Below are 25,281 nucleotides of genomic sequence, written 5' to 3' on the forward strand. Positions count from 1 at the left end.
CCTGCTGTTGGAATGCTCGTCGTCTTCATTACCTCAGCTTTAATTATACTTTTGATTTATGGACAAATGCTATTTTGCTCGTTTTCCATGATCACTTTGCCTACGTAGTTTCAAGTCATTTATTTAAATTTTGTGTTTATTAGCAGCGCTTTGATTATTATTTACATTAGGCAACAATGCTTGTTTGGTGGTCAATAATAATTAATTAATAAGCTTAGTGCTATAATATAATCAAATAATGATTACTAGGATCCTGTTCATAGCAGATGTGTTTGTAGCATCGTTACCAGTTAACTGCTTCTTTGATGAATTGTATCGTTTTCCTTTGCTTCCATGCAGTTGTGTTGAATACGGCAGTAATTTAAAATGTACAGGCTATGCTGTATTGTCATCAGAATATCAATCAATTGATCGTTGATTTTACGAACATTAAACTAGTTTACAAGTGGCTCAAAATATATTAGGTAAGTTAATAATAATAGGCTAATGGCTTAGGATAGTAGACTATCGTTAGCCTAAATATTTAGGAAGATTATATTTTTCTGCAACACTTTTGTTTACACCGTCCATAACTCAATTTTTACTGATGTTTATAGATTTGATGTCCGTTGTGTGCAATAAATTTTCTTGTTTGAGGTTAACTTATTTAAACAGGAATTTTCATCTTCCCAAACAGATCCTGATCGTTTGTAAGAGCATTGAAGATCTGAGGCATAGCCCTAGGCGGCTAGGCCTAAACTTTAAAGCTTTTCTGGAGTGACTATATTCAGAAGTTTTACAACATTCGAATGCAGGCTGAAAATAATGTTTAGCAAAGCATGTTTCCATGAGTATTTTTAAAAGTACGGTAATAGACAATTGCATTTCAATCCCGCCAGCTCAGCGGGTAAGCGCCCGACATTCTGCACGAAGAAATCTCGTTCGGCTCTTGAGGTGTGCGCGTTCAACCTCTTCAGGGCTGCTCTCCATTCAGCGGCACCTAGTGGATGGAATAATTCACAGATGACAACACAACAAGCGGAAACTTCACTGTCAATCTAGTTAACCGGTAGAAAACTGTCAGGAAGAAATAACGTATCAGAGGTTTTGTCAGCCCGAGGATAAAGATTCAAACCAAATGCAGTTTGTTGTAAAAGATTAGTTTTCGCACTGTGTAGCCTATTCTGCTTCAGGTTCATCAAGTTGCTGTTTTTATGAGACCTAAAATAATAATGATTAAATAGCCTAGTTTGTTGTAGCCTAAATTAAACGCTAAGAAAGTTTTATGGCAAAGAAGCCTACTTTGTTTGTGAATAACTTAGGCGTTTTTTTGATTTTATAGATCCGGGTTTTTCAGACTTTGATCGTTTATGATCACCTTAAAAAACAGAAAAAGATTTATTCCATCCTGGCAAATAATTTATAGAACCTAGGCCTACACTCAACTGCCTAAATAGGAAAGTCTACAGGCTACCATACTTCAAAATTCTACAAGCCAAAAGTGTGCTTTACTCACTCGTTGTTTTATTGCTGCAGAAAACTCTGCATTGTGTTAGCCTACTTTTAAGTGCCGTACCATAATATGCTAAGTCCATTTACCATGCCCTTAAATATGGTAGGTAGGCTAGGATGTAGTCACGGCAAAACCAAGAAACAGTGGTTCCACCCTCGATTGTGCATGTGAATAACTGATTTTGTAGACAGCTCTTCATTCTACTATAATAGCTTGCCTATGTTACAATCGATATGCGTAGCCCCACGGCAGGCTACATTAAGTTATGTGTTTTGAACAAGTGTGCTAATTTAATTGTGTAATTCTGTTGAGGTGTCTTTTCGATTACTTTAAATTACGCAATCTTTTTATTGCGAAACTTGCTTCTAGAAGATTTTGTGTTTGTGCGATTCTAGAAACGTCTTTGATTTTTGACCAGAAGAATGAGTTTTTGTGATCAGGGCCGTTGACAGGATTTCTCGGGCCCGGTACCAATCTATTTTTGGGTTCCCTTCATCGACAATGTTATAAATATAAAGGTTGTGTAGGCCTACAAACTTTTATTGATGTCGTTTAAGCATGGTCATTTAACAAATCTTGCGCAATCTTAAAATTTGTTGAACCTCAAAAGTTCAAAACTTACTGTCTCTAGCTAGCGGCTGCTTTTTTGAAATTTTATTTGTGACATGGCGCTAGAGTATTACTTCCCGATTCCATTGATGTTTCACTGGTCATTGTAGGCTCACCAGAAGAGAATTTACAGCACTGCAGACAGTCAGAAAGTTTTCAATTTGATTTGGGAAAGGTGTTTGGGCCTATAGGTAAAACATTTGCTGATTGCTGCAATCTGAAAAGCGGTTTTGTGGTCTAATTTTTGTGCAGAAATAAGGATAGCAATCTTCCTCCCTGTGCCATTTCAGTTTTTGAGTTTAAACAAATATTAGCCTGTTTATTTTGAAATGTGTGTTTCGGATAATATTCGTGGTTAGGGAAATCCCTATACTAGACTATTATTCTTGTTTTACTGTTTGGTGGCTGAAGTGGCTATTTTACCACCAGAAAGCTGAAGTGGGCCTGGTATCCAGAAGGGGGCCCGGTACTTTACCATCTGACAGCTGAAATGGCTGTTTTAACCTCTGATGACAATTCCTTTAGATCTGATCATATTAAGATCTTAATAATGTTTGAAGTCGAGGGGAATTCTTTAAATCCGCTCCCGGGTCCAAAAGTACCACCGTCAGGGTTTTAAAGCTGCAAGCATACAAAACTGCCTGGATAAACTTTCCAAGGAATTTTTCTCCGTGGGTTCTTTCATTCTTATCCATCATTTTATTCTTATTCTTATCCATACAAACATCACATGTAATCAATTAACAATTTTTTTGAACTTTTAATAAAAAATAATATAATTTAAAAAGTATACAATAACACATTGAGTAATTTGTAAGATAAGTGCAAACGCAATATGCTTGACACAAAGTTGTGGTGAAAATTGTTGAACATTGCATCAAAAGACATTGAAAAAACGCACTGGAATAGAGGACAGCCTACATTTTAGGTAGGTGACATGTAAATTCATAGCAGCATTTAAAATCCATACAAAAGAGTTTGTCTAAAACTCAGAACGTTTAAAACAGAAATTGATAAAAAATGTAATTGTGAAACGTATAGAGCAAGACAATGACCTGACATAAACGTTGTGGTATATGAAATGTTAGAGAAGAAATTGTAAAAGCAAGTAAGTAAAATTGCTTGTTTAAATTTCAGTAGTAAAAGTTATAAACTATTTGAATCGCGCAAAAGACGAGAGATAATCTTTGTAAAACCGTAGTCCATATTTTTTGATGAAAAAAGCATGAAAACAGTGAATATTTCCACGAACGAAGTGTCAGTAAATAAAGTGTTCACTTACTTATGGTCAGTGATGTACGCGCATACAAAAAATATTGACGCCGTCAGCGCAAACGCAAACATTCGAAAAACGCCGTATGCGTCAACGTAACTTGTAAAAAAAGTTGGCGGCGTCAGCGCATAAACTAATTTTGTTTGATAGGTGCCAAACATTCACACGGTATAAACTACTCGAAACAAACAAGTTTTATTTTGAATTTCAACGAAGATACACAAGCATCTGAAAGTGTTCATCTGACATTTTGCTGTGTTTTGGTTCCAATATGTCTTTGCCCATTGAAAACATTCTTTCAACTGCAGCGCTGAAAGGTATTGACGTGTTGTAGCGAAAAAAAATACATTAAAAAGTATGCGTTGACGCTATGCGCTAGAAAACCGCAAAAACTTTACGGCGTAGCCTCAAGCGCAAACTATCCAAAAAGAGGTGGCCGCAAGCGTTAGCGTAAACAAAAAGTCTACGCCGCAAGTCTGCGGCGTAGACGTACATCTCTGCTTATGGTGCAGCATGCGATAATAAAAGTCTATTGGAAATATATAAACGGACTAAGAACATACCACAACTTTGACAGTTCCTATCCCTCCATTTGCAATGGCATCGTTTGTTTTGAGTTAGAGCACAAATGAAAATTGCGGTCAACTAATAAGGTTGCTGGAAACAAGGATACTTCGTTTCCATATAAACTTTCTTGATTTTTGTGTCTACCTTTAAAACTGTGTAAGAAACGTATTTGTAGATTCTTACAACTTTGAAGCAATGTTTTTCAAAGGAGCCCAAAGAGAGGTCTGCCGTTTAATGATGCAACTCCTTAGCAGACTGCAAGGACCAGGGCCCCTGAAGCTACACAGCGTGTTCATTCTTGATGCGGAGTGGCAACATTTCACAGTTGCGAACAAATGCTTCAGACATCATAACCGTTATCTAACTGGTCAGTTAATCAGTCCTTTTCCACTGATCCAACGTGTACAGATGTTGAATCAGTGCTAAAAAGAACCGATTTACTGGCCCGGTGAATAAAAACTAAATCAGCTTCTCAGATTCAATGGTGTTCTTAAAAGTTGCGTTGCGTCAACTGCTCCTAAACGTCTAGATACTGCAAAAAGTACCATTTTCTAAAAAGATTCATCATATTCAGAAGGTAACTGACCAATATATGAAGGTAACTACCAATACTAATACTACTAATACTACCAATACTAAGATAACTACCAATATATGACTATAACGTTGTGACACAATACGACCAGTAGGGTCACGGATGATTGCTCTCAATAAACAGCATACAGCGGAATGGCGGCAAAAATTGAAGAACAATAAATACATCAACATCAAACAAACTAGAGAGAAAATCACTCAAGGCTTTTTAAAAATTATAGTAAGATATGGATATGAAACTGTATGTTCACACTGAGTGTAACAAATTCTACACTCAGCAGTTTGGTGGCAAACCAAGCAGTGGAAATAAAAAGCACGCGTTTAGATGAGCATGTACGTTGTCTACAGACTCACTTTTGTATCTAATACTGCCATAACATAAAACCAGCCAAGCAGCAGTACAAAGCTAAGTCATACACACTTAACATATAGTTGCACTTTGGCAGTGGAAAGTTTACAACAGGGTTGTAACCGGCTGTAGAGTCGGAAGGATTTTGGCGTGTCCGGAGCCAGAGTCGTTGAAATTTTTTGTTTGCAATCTTTTTCAAAATAAGCTATTGTATCTTGTTCTCTGTGTTGCGCTTTAAAGCTTTGCCAAAAATAGAATTGTTTGTTGTTGTCAGCAACTTGTTCTTGTCATAACTGAAATGGAATTAAATTTTTAAAAATGAAAAAAGACAAGAACTTAAAAAAATCTGGCAACACAGAAGCCGGAGTCTGCCAGTTCTAAATCGAGTAGTCGGAGTTGGATATTTTTTGTTCGACTCCAAAGCCCTGGTTTACAAGCCCAGGATGCTTGTCCAGGCAGCAACTGCTTTTTCTGATTGCTTCAACTGCTGCTGCCTGGGCAGGTTAACAATGTAATGCTTTGAAGAATTGTCGAATGTTAGCAGGCAAATAACTTAAATATGATGATGTAAACATCTTAAAGTGACATCTGCATACGTCGAAATGATGCAAACTGGTTAGCTAATTGGTCAAAACTCTGGGTTTTTGACGGCAGTCCCAGCCAGCAGAATTAGTATTTTAGACTTTGATTTAACATCTGCTGACGTTGAATCAACATGCATAGGACCAATTTTGCTTGTTTCGTTGCTCGCAGCGTTAATGGTACCAAGATGTACCATTAGTATAACCAAGTTTTTTAAAGACCACGTAGATAGCAAAGTCTGTTATATTTCCATTGCAGACGTTGAATCAATGAAACAAATGACGAATTTTGCTGTCTGGGCATGGATTGTCAGGCGTGAAAAGTAATTCGTTATATCTGCACGTCTTGAACAGGTGGATTATTGCAAGCTTCATTGATAACAGCTAATTCATCAGATCGGGAATGATTATAACCACCGGATTCTTTTCGCTTTATTTTCGGGGTCCGTGACCGCGTAACTATCCGGCGACCATTTGATAAAATAGAACCGATAGCCAGCGCCGCTTGACCGGGTGACGGAGTGACGTAATGATCAGGTGACTCGGGATCGCACGTGTTGAGGGTGTCAGGTTGGGTACTGTCGGCGCTGTTTGACAAACTGGATGGCAGCCAGAGAAAAACTGACACTACGGATACAGCGCTGTCCTGGCATTTTTCTTCGCAAATGGCGTTGGGCATGACATCTTCGAGCAAGTCCCTGCCTGGTTTGCTTGGCGAAAGCAAAGCCTGTGAAATAATTTGAAAACTTTGAGACGAGCGTTGACGTTTTGTACAAAAGAAAATAATTGGTCACCGTCTAAATCAGAGGTGCCCAAAGTTTTGTAGCCACGGTCGCATTTCGCTTGTCTTGGTAGAACGCGTTAAATTTTTCACTTATTTTTGTCCTTAAAATCAGTCTAAGCCTTAAGACTGAATGTTGTAGAACTCAGACGGGGCCGCAGATATTGTGCTCGCGGGTGGCACTTTGGCCACCCCTGGTTTAAATCATTAATATGAAGAATAGTTCAATGATTTAAGTGCAGAGGTGGGAACTCATTAAACATGGTGATCTTGCTTCTTGCAAACTTTTTTTTGTAAAACACAATAATAATAACCTCGGAACACAACACACTGTGTTAAAGTTTTTAGCCCAAATTAAATTAAGCAAGTTTTCAATAAAACTAAACCAATCAAAAAATGTGCTATTTTACATCAAAGATCACCTGGACAGATCTATAAACATCATCGCAACATAAATTTACGCGCGCGAACGGACGGGCAGCCATCTTCTTCATCTGTATGGCCCGGCGGGCTCTGTGGCGATGTGAATCGTACATGGTTTTCAATTTCCAAACTCCAGCAGCAACGAAGAGGATGATGAGAAAGGAGGAGAAGAGAATGAGTAAGACCGTGAGGAGGGTGTTGTCTCTTTGGATCAAGGACACCTGAAGTTAAATCCATGGTTTCAGGGATAAATCAAGTTCCTGTGTGAAGGACTCTTAATACAAATACTCATTAAACATTCTATTGCATTCTAAAGCGTGACTAAATATTACTATCCTAGCTATTAACACGCAACAGGGAATTTTGAACGATCAAGAATTCATCAACAAGAACGTATTTTTTCATTTGAACTGCCTTTAAGTTGACATCGGAAATCATACAACGGGGCGAGTTGAAACAAGCAGAACCGATTTTTGGAAATAATTAAAATTGAGAGCTTACTGCATGAAGCTCTGAAAGAAAATACTTTATAGATCAGTGGTTCTCAACCTTTTTGTCTTGGTGGACCCGTTTTGGTGCCTTCGAAGCGGCCGCGGACCCCAAGAAATTTATATTTGAAATTCTGGTATATCGTGTCTCCTCATAGAATCATATGTTACATAAGTTTCGAAGCAACACACTAAGAGGAATTTCCTAAATTCGCAACGCACTTGACGAGATTGACGAAATTATGTTATGAGCTATATGTTGGCACACAGGATCAAACATCAGTAATCTGTAGTATACGCCCATTTGATGTTTTTCTATAAATTTTATCAAAAGTAAATACGGTAGAAATTTTGCGACCGTTACAAAGAACTTCTCCCTTTTTTCATATCTATATAATCAATATTAATTCGTTATGATCACAGTTATTGCAAAACTGTGAGTGGTAATGGACTGCTGACTTACGTTTGCATTTCCATGTACGGTAAATCATTGATCAACAATCTGCTGTCTCAAAAGAATTAAGTTGAACATAGCCAACATAGCCTTATTAAAAGGTTTGTCATTTATATGACATTTTTTAGTTAAGAGACCAAACCTTTGTGCTTTGTGCAATGTCCTTTGCAATTTCAAACGACGCACCAGTGCGTTGCGACTTACAGTTTGAGAATCACTGTAGGCTAATGCATAAAAAAAGCACAAACAATTTTAAATTTTGCAATTTATCAATCATGCTGAAAACTCGGAAACTTGCACGGACCCCCTGATATCGCTTCACGGACCCCCGGTTGAGAACCACTGTTATAGATGTTTGTATTATCCACATACAGTTCAGTAAGTCCTAAAATTTTTCGATGTGACCGATTGATCAACGGCCTTTGCGTCATCACGCTCAAGAGGTAGCTGAATTATTTAGCATCAGTACAGATTTGATCAGTACAAAAGCCACAAATTGCGCGATATTCAAAATAAATATTCTGTCAACCGCTTGATTCTTAGCTTTGGAATAGTTAATAATTTCCTATGGATAGTCAGTGGTATGCAAATGATCTGTCCAAAGCAAATAAAAGCAATCAAGCTCGGTACGATTGATTTTGCTACATTTGATCACACTATTATTTATTACTTTATTATTATTAAAGCTTTGGTAGAGTTTGCTTTGTTGAACCATAGACAAACAAAACAAAATAACTTTAGCGGGTTTAACATATCTTTTATTTCCAAGAAATATAACATAATTAAAAAATCAACTCAAACGTTTTTAACACGTACGTTTGCCCTCATCAGGAATTGCTTAAATCTGCAATATACATAAAAGAAAAATTATTTGATAAATCTGACTATGCACTATAACTGTAACGACACTCCGAACTGAAAAGCACAAACTGTACAAGTGATACAAGAATGATTACGAGTAAATTATACGGCGGGAAACAGATTACATGAGGTGTAAAGTACAGGCATGTTAAAACACGCACAAAAGAAACGATGAGCCACAGGCGAATAACTGCCAAAAGTGCAATTAAAGAGCCCATCGCCTCTTGTGTAGCGTGCACTGACGATGTCTCGATCAACCAATTTAAAATCATCACTCGACGTAGATCTGAATTTCAGACTAAGATCACGGAAGCCTCAAAAATCAAACGTAATAATCCGCCTCTTAACAGGCTGTTTATTCGCCTGTGGCTCATCGTTTCTTTTGTGCGTGTTCTACTGCGATTGTTTGTCACATGCCTGTACTTTACACCTCATGCGCCTCCGTATAATCTACTCGTAATCATTCTTGTTCCACTTGTTCAATTTGTGCTTTTCAGTCCGGAGTGTCGTTGCAGTTATAGTGCATAGTCAGATTTATCAAATAATTTTCATTTTATGTATATTGCAGATTTAAGCAATTGCTTATGAGGACACACGTACGTGTCGTAAACGTTTGAGTTGATTTTTTAATTATGTTATATTTTTTTGTAATAAAACATGTTAAACCCGCTAAAGTTACTGTGTTTTGTTTGTCTATTAATAAGCCCAATGTAATCTTATTGCTATTATCGCAATATTTTTTATGCAGCACTTGGTGTTGGATTGGGTTTGGGTTCATCAATTCGCGCCTCTGTGCTGTAGCGAAACGATAAGCAACGCACAGGTCGCGAACATGTTCCTTTGGTGTAGGCATACACAAAAACACGGCGTATTCAATTAACTTACTCTAACGATGTTTGGAGTGGTGAAGTTCGATACATAGATACGAATCGTTGAGTTTGTGTCACCGCCAAAGTGAAGGTATCGGTTTCTGAAGGTGAAATCAGCAGATCTGACACTTGCCAGCCTTCTTAGAGTCACTTCGCCGTCGGTTTGAAAAAGTGGGATACTTGCTATAGCAGCAAAGCGGAACATGCAAGGAATCAAAGAGGAAACTGACAATTGAACGTCCTTGGATAGAGCGGGAGAGTTTTGAAAGTTAATCGCTGTGACGTTTGCATCTCCGGGAAGAGAAAGAGTGAACGTGAAGACGAAGTTTTCAGTCAGGGGATAATAGCAAGTCCCGTTTCCTGTGGCGTCGCCTCGGTAAAAGCGATCATGGTCGCATTGCTCACAGGACGGCCCGATCTCACCCTTCGTAAAACAATTGCATTCACCGGTGGGCAGACAATCGACGGATTTCCCATGGCACTGACAGGGAGAGCAACTGCCTCCGTTGCGAGGATCCCCAAAGAAACCGCTTGCACAGGCGCTGCACTGAAAGCCAATTGTGTTGTTCTGACAGCTGACACATTCACTTTCAGCATTGCAAGTACTATGACCATTGCAATCACATTTTGGACACGCAGTAAAGTACCAGTTGGAATAGGGACAAGTCGAGTAATCGACTTCGTATTCTTGCGATGAGGTATTTAAAAGCAGCGCGCCAGCCCCAGATCCATCCATACAGTGGCCTAAACCGGTCAACGAGCCATCGTCACACCAACCGCAGGTTGTGTAGTTGTGGCATTCCGCGCATGTCTTGTGAGAAGAGCAATTGTACGATGGACATGTTCTTCCAATGGTCCACTCAAGACATTGTCCATATGGAAAGTAAAGCAGATAACCACTGTTCGGGATGCATAATTCGGGTTTCGCACACCAAAGGCATGACGAGCGACGTCCGCATGACTCGCAGGTGGTTTCTACAGTGCAGTCGAATTGAACGTTGCACGCAAACGGAGAAAGAACGGGGACATTTTCTTTTAGAAAGCAACCGCGGTCCCACGAGCAATAAGCGCCAGCTGCTTCGCATTGGTCGCAGTATAAAAGGCTTCGGCAAAAAGAATATGAATCGATTTCACAAGTTTTGTTGTCGCAGCCTTGATGTGGACCAACACAATTCGGTGCACAGTAGCTACAGTTGTGAGGGCTTAACATGCACGAGATGCATGAAGTGTTCAGGTAATCCGCTGAGCAAAAATCAATCGTCGATGTATTCGAGCAGACAGTGTCCAGCAAACAGTCAGTCCCGTTCCAGTAGCAAGAAATATTATGCACGGCAGCTCCTAAATAAAAAAACAAAAAAGTACAAAAGATGGCACTAAACAATAATCTTTCTAATATCAAAATCCTTCAAGTCAAATCCGGCAACAAATTAGGTGAAATAGAACCCTAAAACCTACTCCGAATGGAGTGTACTGTGTAAGATCAAAAGAAACAGAAATTGCAAACGTTTTCGGCTATAGGCTACATCTAGCCATTTTTGTTAGGCTTACATCTAACGTTTGTCATTTTTGTTTCCTTTACCATGTTCCATGCCATTGCTTGGTTTCGCCTGCTTATGGAAATAAAAGTAACTTCTGAGACGACAGTATGGACTAAGTTCGCAGTTCATCGATACGTGTCGCAACGACATAGTGTTGCTCAAATAGTTTTTCGCTCTAACATGATTCTACATTCTCTGTGGCGAAAAGACACGAGTCAAAATGTGGACCCCAACCATTCGCCACTGTGCATCTTATTGTAATTTTCTCACAAGATGCTGCTATGGCAGGATCGGTAAAACAAAAATTCCTGGTGATTGCTGACAAAGACATAAAAAGTATAAGTATACACAGCAGTCACGTAGAGTCTGTTGTTATTCTGACCAGTTAAAGAATGAACTACGACATGAGGTCTGATTTACAATATATTGCAGACTCTGTGATTTTTATAAAAATGAAACTGTCAAATTGTTCACGACAATCCGCACCAAGTCTTGGAAAATCAAGCAGTATCTCCCAGACAACCAAATCAGTCATTTTACGTTGATTACACGTCTGCAGACGTTGAATTGATGTATATTTGACGGATTTCGCTGTCTGGGATGAAATCTGTAAATGAACATTCGCAATTAAAACAGATCATCGCTGAGAAATGAAACGCAAGTTATTACTTATTACTATTACTTTGCTTCCCGCCGTAGCAGAGTAACCGCTTCCTCTAATTTACAACAAAAATTAACAAACCATTAATGTTGAAACATTAGGAAATACTTACCTAAGCACGTGCTCGCGTCGTTACTAAAATTTGCGCAAGTAGGGAGTTGATATACCAACATATTAGCGATCATTGTGCTGTCGTAGCCACTGTATATGTAGATAAAGTCCGGACCATCTACGTTTGAACTAACCACTACGCTCTGATGGCCATACCGAGGCGGGAAGAAAGACTTTGGAGGTGTTGGCAATGTGATCCATCTGTAAAATGAAGCCAATAATTCACTTGCCTGATAAGAAACAAACTGTTTAGCGTAAAAGAAATCACACACAAGAAAAAATATACTTGTAACACAAAAATATACTTGTAACAAAGCATGTGCTTTTTCAAAAATATATCCATCTCCAAGAAAAAAGCACGTTGGGCTTTCATGCTGTGCAATGTTGCTTCTTGTTTTCAACGTGCAACATCAACAGATGTCCCAGTTTTGGATCGGTCACGAAAGCAAGACAACAAAGCTCTTGTGCAGTCAAGTAAAAGGTTTGATGAGTCTGTGGTATGAGTGTAAAAAATACAAAGTGGTTCAGCTACTTACGCTTATACACAGGGCTGCGATTTTTTCTTTCTTGTCGAACGACCAAAAATTCTGCGTTTGTTTGTCGAATAGTGGTATGACGTCACAAGAGTCGGATTATAAGCGTTTGGCCGCGAATTACTGCGTGATAGAGAATTTTTCCTTTGGCATCTCTTTAGTCTCGCTTAGTACGTTAATGGTTATGCACGTACCCGCATGCAAACACAGTTAGGAGCGAAACATGCAAGTTACCAAGAAACACAGCGAAGAAGCAAAAAATGAACTGCAGATAAAAGAAAACGGAACAATACCACGATAATACAACAACGGCGTAATGCTACAGGCCTACAGCGTTTAAGGTGTGCCGAGATGGCAAACAAGCCTCTTCGTACAACATTGCAACAAACTATATACAATCACGTAAAGAAACACAAGAACGAATTAATTAATAACAGTGAAAAGGAAAGATTATTAGTAACAACACAAACATTAATGCCAGGGCATGCTTGCTGCTAGATCTTGATTTTGCTGCCTCTGTATGACTTTAGACAGGAGATTTCAAATGCTTTGCGACGTTAGGCTACTAAACGCTATTAGGTGGAAGTTTACCTGAATGATAAGTTCCAAAGTAACGTGGCAATGCTTCTCTCGATAGCTTTTTCGAACAGATCCGCACTTCACTCGCTGTTTGTTGAACCTTAACCGCTTCTCGGTAAGACCGACCGAAGCTTTTGCCATCCGTGTTGTCGGAGGATTCTTTCGTTTTTTAGTCATTATAGGATACTGACTAACTGAAGACCATCCTATCTGTAGTTGGGCAAAGCTATGCTGTTCTTACAACTTGCCTATTACCTTGCCTTGTCCACTCCCACTGACTACCTACTATTCTTCTAGAAGCGAACTCTTATAATTTTATATAGCGACCTTTCTTATCTGTGTTTCTGATTCTGAACATCTGGTCGGAAACTAGGCTATTTTCTTGATGTAAAAAACTTGCGTAATAAGTAGGCTTTATTGTGTTCTTTTATTGTGTGCTTCTGCGATTATTTTCTCCTGTATCAATCACCTGCTTTAAGTTATGTAACGGAAAGGAAATCTTACATTTGTTTTCGTCATCATGCACTGGCTACGTAAATCCATCATTGTTAAATCTTTCAAAGGATGGCATCTCGCCTGGTGCGAGACAAATTTCCTGCAGATGTCCAGACTTTCCAGCCAGCAAACTTGTTTATACATGTCATGCATTGTGATTCAACGTCAATGTAAAAACGACGGTTTTGCTAGCTGGGTTGTGTGCTTTTGTGAATGTGCAAAATCGCCCATTACGTAATCACAGAAACTCTTTTAGTGGAAGGAAGTCGAGTTGCAACCGTGTTTATCTGTCTACTATTCTTTATTCATATTGCAAAACATTTCTGCAATCTTGGAACAACAAGTGCATAAGTCAGACATAAATACAAACTTGCAAACACGTTGACAACTAAAAGTAGCCTACTTCGGTTATTTTATCTATAAAAGAAACCCGTTGTGTCGAATAGCACGAAACGTGTGTGGCGAAATGTTTGATGGCAGGCGTTAGAACTTCGATCAAAGCATTTTTCCGCTGTGTTCAAAATGTTCTGGAAGCGAACTCCTTTCCATAAAAATAGCGGCTTTTTTCATCTGTATTTCTGAACATCTGGTCGGAAACTAGGCTGTTTTCTACATGTGAAAAACTTTCATAGCAAGTATCCAACAGTCATTTTACCAGAGCAATATTGTTATTTGGCTCAAACGGCGAAATACAAACTGGCATAGACGTTGACAACTCAACGTAGCCTAGGTTATTTCATCTATAAAAGAAACCCGTTGTGTCGAATAGCACGAAACGTGTGTTGCGAAATGTTTGATGCCAGGCGTTGAACTCCGATCAAAGCATTCTCCCGCAGTGTTCAAAATGGCGACGCTGAAGCCTTGGGAGTTTCTCGTGTGAAGCGTCGCTTTTTAGACCTTGCTTTGAAGTAGGCTACCTGGCGCAAGAAAGTTTACGTAAGACAGCACTTTTGTGATTGCATCACGTGATGCCCCCCCCCCCCCGATTGTTCCTCGACCTGACGACGTTTGTCGAGTGACCTCGTCACCGAAAAAGGCAAAAATCGCAGCCCTGCTTATACATATCAGAAAGATTTACCTGTCACATGCGGCATGGTACGTCATGAAGTCGGAAGAAAAACATAATGCTCCTCTGCATTCATACGTGTCATTGTGGGTGTTTCCGCCGTAAACGTACATCAGCCCGTTGACAAAATTAGCACTGTGGAATGCACGGCTAGTTGCGCCGCTTTTTAGGCCGATAAACTGACGTTTGACCGGATCGTACAAGTACAAGCTTGACTGTAACCTTGTGGCGCGTCGATACGACCCATACCCGCCGTGAACATATAGCAAGTTACTGGAAGAATCGTATGCTGTGGTATGGCCAAATAACGTGCCTACCTCGATACCGGATGGGAGAGGCATCTTCCAAACTTTTGTATAGGGGTTATATTCGTATATGAAATTGGTGATCAGCATGGTGGGATGGAAGCCAAAAAGAACTATCATGACTTCAGAACCGTTAGAAAATTTCACCAAGTTCGATGTATGTCCAGAAAGCCTCAGTTGAGACGAACCCACTCTGTTGTTGGTCACTGAGCCACCAAAGTCAGCAGAGTATACGACAGGTGTCCACTGTGAAAGAAGCAAATCATATTCCCACATTTCATTGACTGCAGTTTCACTTGCGACAAGTCTTCCGCCAAACACGATCAGCTTGTCTTGCCAAACCACCATGGTGTGAGCATAGCGTGCTTCGGGGGTCACATTTTGCTGGAGAGCAGGCTCAAGAATTTTCCACGAGTGCTCGGAAATGTTATAAACGGCCAATGAACCCAACGTTTGCATTTGGGGGCTGTGATGCAATCCTCCATACGCCCAAATACTGTTGTTGTAAAAAGAAACAGAACTAGATGCCCTGCCTTGCAATACTGACGTGTTAAACTCGACGATTGACCATAAACCCTGCAAAAATACAAGAATATTAGCTTTACCGAGTAATCCACGCAGAGAAGTTACGACGAGGCAAAGACAAACATTAACTTTTTAACAATGATTGAATGATGATGATAGTGATGGCGACTGATGTTGTATAACTACAGAAATGTTTAGGTGGGAATTGAACCCACCATTTCATATCAGCCGATTGTATTTAGCTTCAGATGTGACAAGTTATTAGTATTACAGTATAAGGAAACGTACGGCGACCCGGACGCAACTTTCTAAAAGGTACCATTAAGAAATCCCCTTTGAGCAACCAAGGAAAAAGGCAAATAATAACTAAATTAACTCATCGGTTGCCACTGGCTGACTTGGCACGGAGGGTTAGGGCGGTGGTAGTTATTGCATTGACGTGGTTTTGATTCCCACCACTGCTATGCTCCTTTTTCTTCCGTAATTACCAAACAAAGTACGACGGGGATTTGTTAATGGTACCTTTTCGAAACTTGCGACCCGGACAACCACAAACAGGTGATAAACCATGTAAGAGCACAACGTTAAGCCACACTAGACCAGGTCATTAAAGTAGCCTATCGTACCAGCGAACTAAAAAATATTAAAATTATCAATAACAATAACCGTTTTGAACAATGATTAAGCAATAATGCAAGCAATAAGCAAGAATTAAGCAATGGTTAAACAAAAATTAGTTTTACAAACATACATCAGCATTAGGAAGATCGCAAGTCGGGGCATCGCCTACAGGACACTCTACATAACTATTTCCAGAGGTCGTACAGTTAGTAGAACAGGCATTGCATGTTTCCCCAACTCGTGCGTCTTGACAGTCACATCTACCATCTGATATAAACATGTGTAACATGATAAGGTGGTTCAACAGATAGTAGAAGATTTTATTCTTAATCACAAAATTACCAAGCCAGAACTATCCAGACAGAGAAACCTCTCTACTGCGAGCGAAACAACAAATCACAAATTTGTTTGTTCGTAATTGAATGTCACTGTGGGAAACAATTTGTGACGTATTGTAAGCAACGTATTAAATTCGGGTCTGCTACTATTCGGTGAGTCTGATTCGGTGAGTCCGATTCGGTGAGTCTGATTCGGTGAGTTCCTAACTTCTAACCCCTAACCTTAACTCCTAACCCCTAACCCTAAAACGGCAATGATAATTAGGCTACGGTACCCAATAATTTAAAAAAAAAATTGAAAAAATCCCCCGTTAAGGGATCGGACTCACCGAATCGGACTAACCGAATCGGACTCACCGAATCGGACTCACCGAAACGGGCCATTCCGATTAAATTCAGTGTTGCAAGTCTGTTCTAACATTAATAGCCGATGTCACAGCACAGAGAAACAGAAATTAAGCCACAAACACACGGCTGGGTGTGAACCCGCATAGCGTGTGGATATAGAAGCTGGACGAGTGGTGCATCCTGTGGAAGGAATCAGCCACTTCCGAGGTGTGCCTGCACTTGACTAATAGTATGAGCACTAAGGAGTTTAAACACAGCTATATATATATGTATAAATAATGTGGAAAAAAAAACGAAGCAAAAATATTGTTGGGGTATGTTATGCTAGTCTGACATTCAACAAAGTTCTTGTTTTGCCATTCATAAATTATTGTGTGCTTTTGTTGTTTTAACACTGTGTGCTTATGCACTCAAGTAGATATGCACTTCTATGAGAAGAGAACCATAAAAAATGAAGTTGTTTCATTGAACTTATAAACTAAAAAGGAAGGTTAATCAGAATGAATATAATATTGTAGTGGCTGTGTCTTTTAATGTTGTCATTTTGTGAACAGTCGTGGACATTCGTAGATGAAATTGATCAAGATACCAGCTAATTAATGTACACGGTTACTGGTTTAACTTTTTGTCTGATAACCACACAACTTTTCATACAATCTGAGATGTGATAACATCATGGACTTTACGCTTTAGAAGATATCCAGTGTGTACTTATTTAAACACAGTAGAATATTTTCTTTTTAATCCAGTTTAGTAAATATAGGTCTGATTAATACTCAGACATCCATTGCTGACAGCGTCAGTTATTCCACATTTTCACAGTTGTAACTGATGCGATCGATACTGGATCATGACATTGTTGCTGCCGACTTGACACATGGACATCTCACTGTGAGACTATTTGGTCACGCGAGTTCTAATTTATCCATTGAGCATGTCTTGCCTTGTACACTTACATTTGTTTACCAGTATTGAATTGCCATCTCAGTTTTTTCACTAGACCCTTGCTGTGACATTAGAAATCGCAAAGTTTTAACAAGCGACCTTATAATTAATACTTACGGTAATGAGTTTCCTTTAAATTTAGATAGATCATTGCACATTTCAACGAAAGCTACGAAAATCAACAATGTGAAAACTAGAAATCGTATCAGGACGTTGACACGAGGTAGAATGGCCACTTTTGCTTGTTATTCATGTAAATAGCTACCATTAACATTTCAACAAGCACTGACCTGAACATCTTCCTTTATCAAAACAGTTGTACAAACACTCATCTACGGTGTATGAAATGTTAAATCCGACAGCATTGTAAGCAACATCACTGAAAAAATATAAAAATGCTGACCCTGACCTTGCAATAACCTCCGGCATGATTATATTCGTCTGACCTGAAAAACATAATCTTAAATAAACAAAACAATTCGCTTTGGCACAACTCAAAAACAAGGCAGGTTGTTTGGTATCCCATTAATGCAGGGGTTCTCAACCGGGGGTAAATTAAAGCAAACTTCATTTTTTCAATTTATAATTAGGCACAGTCAAGAACATTACTATCATGGATCCAATTCTTTGCTCAGTGCCAAGCAGGAATAAGATTCAGTACGGTACCACTGTTTATTAATCTTAATTACAATAATATTAGAAAATTTACAATAATCTTCAAATCTCTGTAACATAGTTTGAATATAAACATGAGCAATTGAGCATCGGGCCTTACAATGTCTAAATAAACAGAAATACCACCAAAACAAGACTTCCAAGACAGTTTACATCAAAACGGCTTTCTTCAAAATAAAATATCACTTAAGAGAGGTCTCCAAATGGGCTGCACCAAAATATAGACCGCTTACAAATAACGACAAAAAAAGGTTATGTTCATAATGTAAAAACACTGCCAATTATCAAGCATGACATCATGAAATAGTCAACATATATGGTATATATTTAATTTAAAATGAAAATAATATTTCATGCTATAACAAACGAATATGAAGCTAAAAGACAAAGCTATGTGGAAGAATTTATAACCTCAATGCAGCACAAGACTATTCACCAGAAATCAAGCTTCGTCATATGACAGAAACTAAAAAGATATATATTGTATCACAAGATATTGAAACAAAAACCAACTTCATTTTCAATGTTTCAGCAGCTAATCAAGTTTCAGCATTCACTCTTTCAAGAAGCTGCAAGTTGCCATTCTGTGTGTGTTAGTTAGGGGTGTTCAATTTCGATTTTCGATTTCGATTAAGGTGATATTCGAAATTCGTTTTTCGTATCGGACATATTCGAAATTACAGCAGCCCTTTCGGCTGAACGCGGTTGAAAGTAACGCGAGTGGCGCGAAATCTGTCTTGTCGCATTTTGCAAGCGAAAAAAGACTTCGACGCATGCGCATCGTCGATCACGTGACTACCACACGCTCTCGCGGGTCCAACGGGCAGTCCTGCACCAGGGATGCCAGGTTGGCATTTTTAATGCCAAATTTCACAAATTTCTCTCAAGAATGAAGATAGCTAGGTTGTGCAATAGCGGAAAGTGTAGGCTGAGCTTTGTCGCAGTTTTATCCATTTTTTACCGAATCCATAGGCGCCTAAGCCGTGGGGGCAGGGCCGTAGCCAGACCGCAGAGCAAGGGGGGGACAACTTTTTTTAGGGGGAAGAGGGCGAAAAAATTTAAATGGGAAAAATCATTATATTGTAGCTGTTGCTCGGGAATGTTGAGATTTTGCCAAGAGGGGGCGAAATTTTTTTTCAGGGGGGCGAGGTCTCCCAGGCCCCTGGCTGGCTACGGGCCTGCGTGGGTGCTAGGCCCCCACGCATATTTCTGTGTGGGGGCAACTTTTTATGCTGTATTGAATATTGATACATAAAACAATAGATGAACTAGCGATCGGCAGCAGGAAAACACTTTTTGAATGCAAACGCAACAGCTTTGCGATAGATAATCACTATGAACGAGTTGCGATGCTACAATCCAACACCAGACAACAAAATCTGTCATTTTTACATTGATTTAATGTCTGAAGACGTTGAATCAATGTAAAAATGACTGATTTTGCTGCATGGGACATAGCAAACATCTACCATTTCGTGTCGATTCAATGTCATCAGATGTGGAATGCATCCAAAAACAACATAATTTGCTACGTAGACGGAGCGTGCGTTTAGCTTTATGCGCTTGCAAACGTACTCGATGTCGCTTTTGAGTCGAAACCTCTGCACTCTGCAGTGAAATGTCGCGGCAGTGAATCGCTCGCTGTGAAGATGAACTTGAAGTGTTTGGGATCCCAGCGACCTCGGCTCCAGTGGAGCGATCGTTTTCAAAAGCTGGCCTGACCGTCATGAAGCTGAGATCCCGACTGACGGGTGACCATGTCGATCAGCTTGTGCTCACAAACACCAACATGGGCCTGGAGCTGTAGACGTTATTTTGTGTTCTTTTTTCGCAAATTTTCATGGCTTTTTTTCGCGTTTTCTAGCAAATTTTCATGTCGTTTCTTTCAATAAAATCACATTTTTCAGTTTGGTGAATAGTTGTGATATTCGAAATTCGAAAATCGAAAACAAATTGAATTTCGAATATTCAAATAATCGAAATTGAACACCCCTAGTGTTAGTATCGTTGTATGCATGCGATACTGTAACAGCGTAAAGTGTAAACCCTGAGAATGTACATCAGCCACTTGAACTTACTGCCTCCAACATTGTTTGGAAACTAGTTGATTAGTTAATAGATTCCACGCATGATTGCACATTTCAGGGTTGATCTCTAAGTGGTCAAAACTGGGTTTTGACCACTAAGCGGTTTAAACCTGGTTTTAACCGGTCAAAACTAGGTTTAAACCGGTCAAAACCCTGACCTGACTGGTCAAAACCCTGAACTGACTGGTCAAAACCCTGTAATGAGTTGCTTGATCGTGTTCGCCAGAAAATCACTGAAAATGTGAGGGAGGAGGGAGAAGAAAAAGATGAAATTGACTGGTGAATGAAGCATTTAAATATACTGGAGAGACTTGTTAATTCCAATTGTTCAATTGAGGTGTTCTACATAAAGTAGATAGGCATAAGGCATCACAACTTATTCCTTTTCCGATAATCCTTTCTTGGCTTGACGTGTACTTTGCTTCAAAGAGCGAATCATAAACTATCCTGTCTTTAATTTTTAAAGCATCTTAGAATATGCATTCGCATTGTTTTATTTTAACTGGATAAAATTTGATGGCAAATGTTATTCATAAAAAAATTGTTGGAATAAATTCTTGTACTTCAGTTGGCTGTGCAAATTGTTCATCGTTCTACCAAGCATTTTTTGGTTCATCAGAAACTTATTTTTAGAATTTGAATTTTCTCCATAATTAAAATAACCAACTGATTGAAATATCAAAAACAAACAGAGAAGTTGAATATTTTTTGTTCCAAATCCAGCATTTAGGTTATGTTGATCAAAACAAAATATAGTTGAACATCATTACTAATAACATGGAGGGTAATACTTTTAATTCAATTGAAAAGCAACTTGATTCATACACTAAAGGAGTTTTGACCAGTTTTGACCAGCAATAGGTGGTCAAAACTGCCCGGAACCACCTAAACTGCCCCGGTTTAAACCGATCCACCCTGGCACATCTTGTAACAATTCAAAAAAACTGTGTGCATAGCCCTACATAGTTGTATGTTTGGTTTTGACGAAGCTCACACAGTCATACCTGGAGTAAAAATAAGTCCACTAAATGACCCAATAAGTGGACTGAAGGCAGAATCTCCATCATAAATAAAAAGATAATCCCATTCACATTCAGTCACAAATTCATGAAATGTTAAACGAAGTGAGGAATGCCTGAATTCAATTTAAAAGATAAGATTTATTAAAGCAAAACTTTAAACATTTTACAGAAAATTACTGCATAAAAATGAGGCATATAAACTGATCATTGTCAGCTAGATCAGATTTTTGCACCATTGAGGTCAAACAAATCCATTAAACATATATACCATGTCAAATACTTTTGGCAAAGAAAACTTGTCTCAAAAAAATTAATGACAAAGTACAATAATTCTTTTAGCACACTGACCATGCCTACTTAAGTTGTTTTGAGAACCTAGTAAATACAAGAAACACTTTGTTTACTACAATTGAAAATTTCATACTCATAGTTTACATTGTCAGTCTAAATGGCCTTACATGCAACTGTAACTAGTTCAAACTACTTTACACCAATATGCAAAGTTTTTTGCAATTTTGCCAGACAAAATCAAAACTGTCTGAGTAGGTGGGCTATATGATATATTTTAAGCAACGTTTTAGCCATCAACCTCAGTCAAAATGGACAAAACTGATAGGTTTAATTGTTTAAACTTAAGAGATAGCTAACAACTAATTAATGGATAAATGCAATGCACAGTACATACGGAACAGAAGGTTGAATTAGCCAAGAACATTTGCTTCGATGGGAATAGTTTCCGGGGCCATCAGATATAAAACCTAAAAAGAAATTACAAAATCACTTCAAAAACATCACATTTTTTTACGTTACACACATCCTTAAAACAAATGATAAAAATTAATTCAAAAAGCTTTTGTAAAATACCTACAGAAAAAAAACAGCAATCAGTAGTCAAAACAATACACTGATTAATTTGCTACCGTATGCTACCAGTGGTGCAGCGAGACCATTTTTTAGTTGTTCATGTTCTTCTGCAAACTTTAATCATATATATAGTCTACTTGTTTAAAAAATGACTGGGCCAACCGAGTTGCCTCCTACTCTTTTTGTTTAAACAATAAACACAAGCAGATTTATTGCTTCAAAAACTAGGCTGAAAAAAGTGAGCAACCAAAAAATAGTCCCGCTGCGCCACTCTGCTCATAGGTAAACTAGAATAAAGTCCTAATGTCAAGTTTTATTCCCAAAAATCTTATTTGTTAGATTCAATCAATAAAACTTTAACAGCCAATGTTTTACCAAATGAGTCATTGAGTAAGACTCTTCCAACACAGGTATCACATAACTCTCCACTCCATCCAATGTCACATATACACCTATTTTCAATACAACTTCCTCTTTCACAAGTCCGTGAAACACTATTCACACTGTTGCCTGGTTGGGAAATACCAGTGCTAATAGGGCATTTGCAAAATCCGTACTCAAATAAAGCCACAAAAGCAATACTCAAAACTAACATTGTACCTGTAAACAAAATAAAAGATAATGAAGTCAAAACTTCTTTCAATGCAGAATAAGCTCTTAAAGTATAAAACTTTGAGCAGTTTGATGGACAAAATGAATTTGGATTCTGTCTCATATAGCACCTCCAACTAATACACTGTATTAAGTATGTAGGGTGCAACCTAATTCGTACCTTGAACCATTCGTACAGCCAGTTCGTACCCTGAAAAGATCGAGAGAAAAAATTAAAAAAGCCGAAGTCGCTGATCGGAGTTTCCCCAAACAATTTGAAACAAACTCGAGGGTTAGGGTTAGCAGAAACTGCGGTAAGCGGAAACAGCGAAAAAATGTTTGCGAAAACTGCGATCAGCGAGGGTTAGAGCATCTGATTACTCTATAGTCAGGGTAAATGGTTAGAGTTGGAAAAACCTAGAACATCACACAACTCAGGCGAAAGAGAAATTGAAAAAAGAAAACTAATCGGGAAAAAATGATAGTTTGCGAAAATGAGAGAACTTGTATACCTGGGACTGGTAATGTGGTATATAAGTCCCCCCCACCCCCCTTGGTAACTCATGACAAAGACAGGACTTAATGGACATGGCTCTTTCGCCTTAGTTGTGTGATGTTCTAGGCGTTACCGTTAGAGTTAGGGTAAGCGGAAACTGCGGAAAAATGTTTGCGAAAACTGCGATCAGCGAGGGTTAGAGCATAGATTACTCTATAGTCAGGGTAAAGGTTAGCGGAAACTGCGGAAAAATGTTTGTGGAAACTGCGATCAGCGAGGGTTAGGGTTAGAGCATAGATTACTCTATGGTTAGAATTAGATTTAGCCGAAACTACGGAAAAATGTTTGCGGAAACTGCGATCAGCGGACTTCGGTTTTGAGCTATTTTTTCTCTCGATCTTTTCAGGGGGAAAATTTTAAAATGATTGCGGACACTGCGATCAGCGACTTCGGTTTTTTTAAATTTTTTTTCTCGATCTTTTCAAGGTACGAACTGACGGTCCGAACTGTTCATGGTACGAACTGGGTTGCATCCAGTATGTAGACTAGTACTGCACACGTGCACAGGATCAATCCTGTACATCAGCCACACACAATCACACATACCGGTACATGAAGCATTATGATTTAGGCTACAACATTCAAGATAGGATGTATGCACTGAGTGATACATAGGCTGCTCTTGGCTTACGCCGATAGGCATCTTGCTGTGCATTGCGCAAAGCTCACTGCTTGCAGTTTGAGCACTTTGGCAAGGTTGGGAGTACTACTTTTGGTGCTTACGTACCACAAATAGGAAAATGTCACATCATCATCATCATAATCCATCGTCGGTTTGTTCTCCACTAGTGGGGGTGGCCGATTGTTTCCGCGCAGCAATTGTTTTAATCCCTTTTCTCTATTTCACCCTGTCCCTTGCATCTTCCTCCTTCAGTCCGACTTTTTTAAACTCATCCTTCACTTGTTGTTTCCACGTTCGTCTTGGACGACCTCGTTTCCTCTTCCCATCCACCTTCCCATCCACCACATGGAGGTATATATCTCCATTGCCATACCAGTGTACCTACTGCACTAAGGAGACCGGAAGGTCAAAACAGTGTGCACTGTCTGCAGTTAGGCTACAGAGTATATTTTAATCATTGTCACAATCAATGTGCAAAGCCTCGCGATGGCTTGCTTTGTATCTTCAACAAGCGTGTTATTTTCATTATGGAATTCTGGTGCGTTGTGTTATTATCGGTTATGACCTGAAGTAACCTCTGATTGAGAAATTTGTATTATGTAACGTATTTCTAGAATCATCTGTAAGCATGCAAATCTAGAAGGTTCTGTTGTTTTTCATGATTTCTGAGCGTCGTTTGTCATGACGTCATAAGGTTGTTTATCTGTAAATGTCCGATTGCGAAATCGTTATTATGTAAGAATCTTCTTGCCAACGTGACATTCTTTAGACTTCTATAAGCTTCTGCTTGTTGACATTTAAATGCTACGTGACCGAACGATGGTTCTTTATGATGTAACCTTCTCGAAGTTACTGGACTGAACAGCCAACTATAAATAGTGGTGTAGTTTGTGTTCTGTTGATTCTGAGATTATTATGATGATGATTATTATGGTGATTATTATGAGTTGATTATGAGAGTTGTGCTATGAGTTGTGGATTGGTAGTTGATGCAGAAATTAGAGTTATTTGAGAAGCCGTTCGTTAAAGTTCTTCAAGAAGTCAGATTATCATTTCACCAGTAGAATTATTCGACATTTAATTGACTGCTTTTCGGTTGACCCATTAAACTACGTCATTGAACCTTTCCAAGTCTTTTTCCTGGTAAGAGATAGAAAGAAATCGTGACATTCTGGGGGCTCGTCCGGGAATAAACCGAAAAAGGAATTAACCGAAAAACCGAAGAATACCGAAGATTTATTAAAAGAATAATAAATTAATGTCAAGATGGCGGATACTGTCAAACATGAGATGATTGAAGACTTAGGGAGCATGGCTGAACGAATGGGGCTGACTGGTAATGAAAAGTCTCAGTTTGTGATGGAAGAGTATCACAAGATAATGGACCAAAAAGCTCAGCGAGAAGCTGACGAAAGAGAAGATAGAAGAGCTGCTCGTGAAATAAGGAAAGCAGAACTT

The 25,281-nt window shown here is 38.9% G+C and overlaps 1 protein-coding gene across 1 annotated transcript; it reads right to left on the reverse strand.

Annotated features, from left to right (window-relative positions):
• Positions 1-2,853: 2,853 nt before the first annotated feature.
• Positions 2,854-24,188, reverse strand: LOC145766318 (attractin-like protein 1). Its single transcript, XM_082578004.1, has 11 exons — positions 24,116-24,188; positions 22,430-22,654; positions 21,876-21,948; positions 21,173-21,303; positions 17,697-17,852; positions 15,906-16,042; positions 14,337-15,205; positions 11,653-11,852; positions 9,358-10,679; positions 6,669-6,890; positions 2,854-6,192 (listed from the first exon to the last, which is right to left on the reverse strand). Exons 1-11 carry the CDS (start codon positions 24,186-24,188, stop codon positions 5,797-5,799), a joined length of 3,804 nt encoding a protein of 1,267 aa, XP_082434130.1. The 3' UTR covers positions 2,854-5,796.
• Between the last annotated feature and the right edge of the window lie 1,093 nt (positions 24,189-25,281).

This window comes from Aplidium turbinatum, chromosome 1 (assembly GCF_918807975.1).
Source record: "Aplidium turbinatum chromosome 1, kaAplTurb1.1, whole genome shotgun sequence".
In the NCBI taxonomy this organism is placed as follows: domain Eukaryota; kingdom Metazoa; phylum Chordata; class Ascidiacea; order Aplousobranchia; family Polyclinidae; genus Aplidium; species Aplidium turbinatum.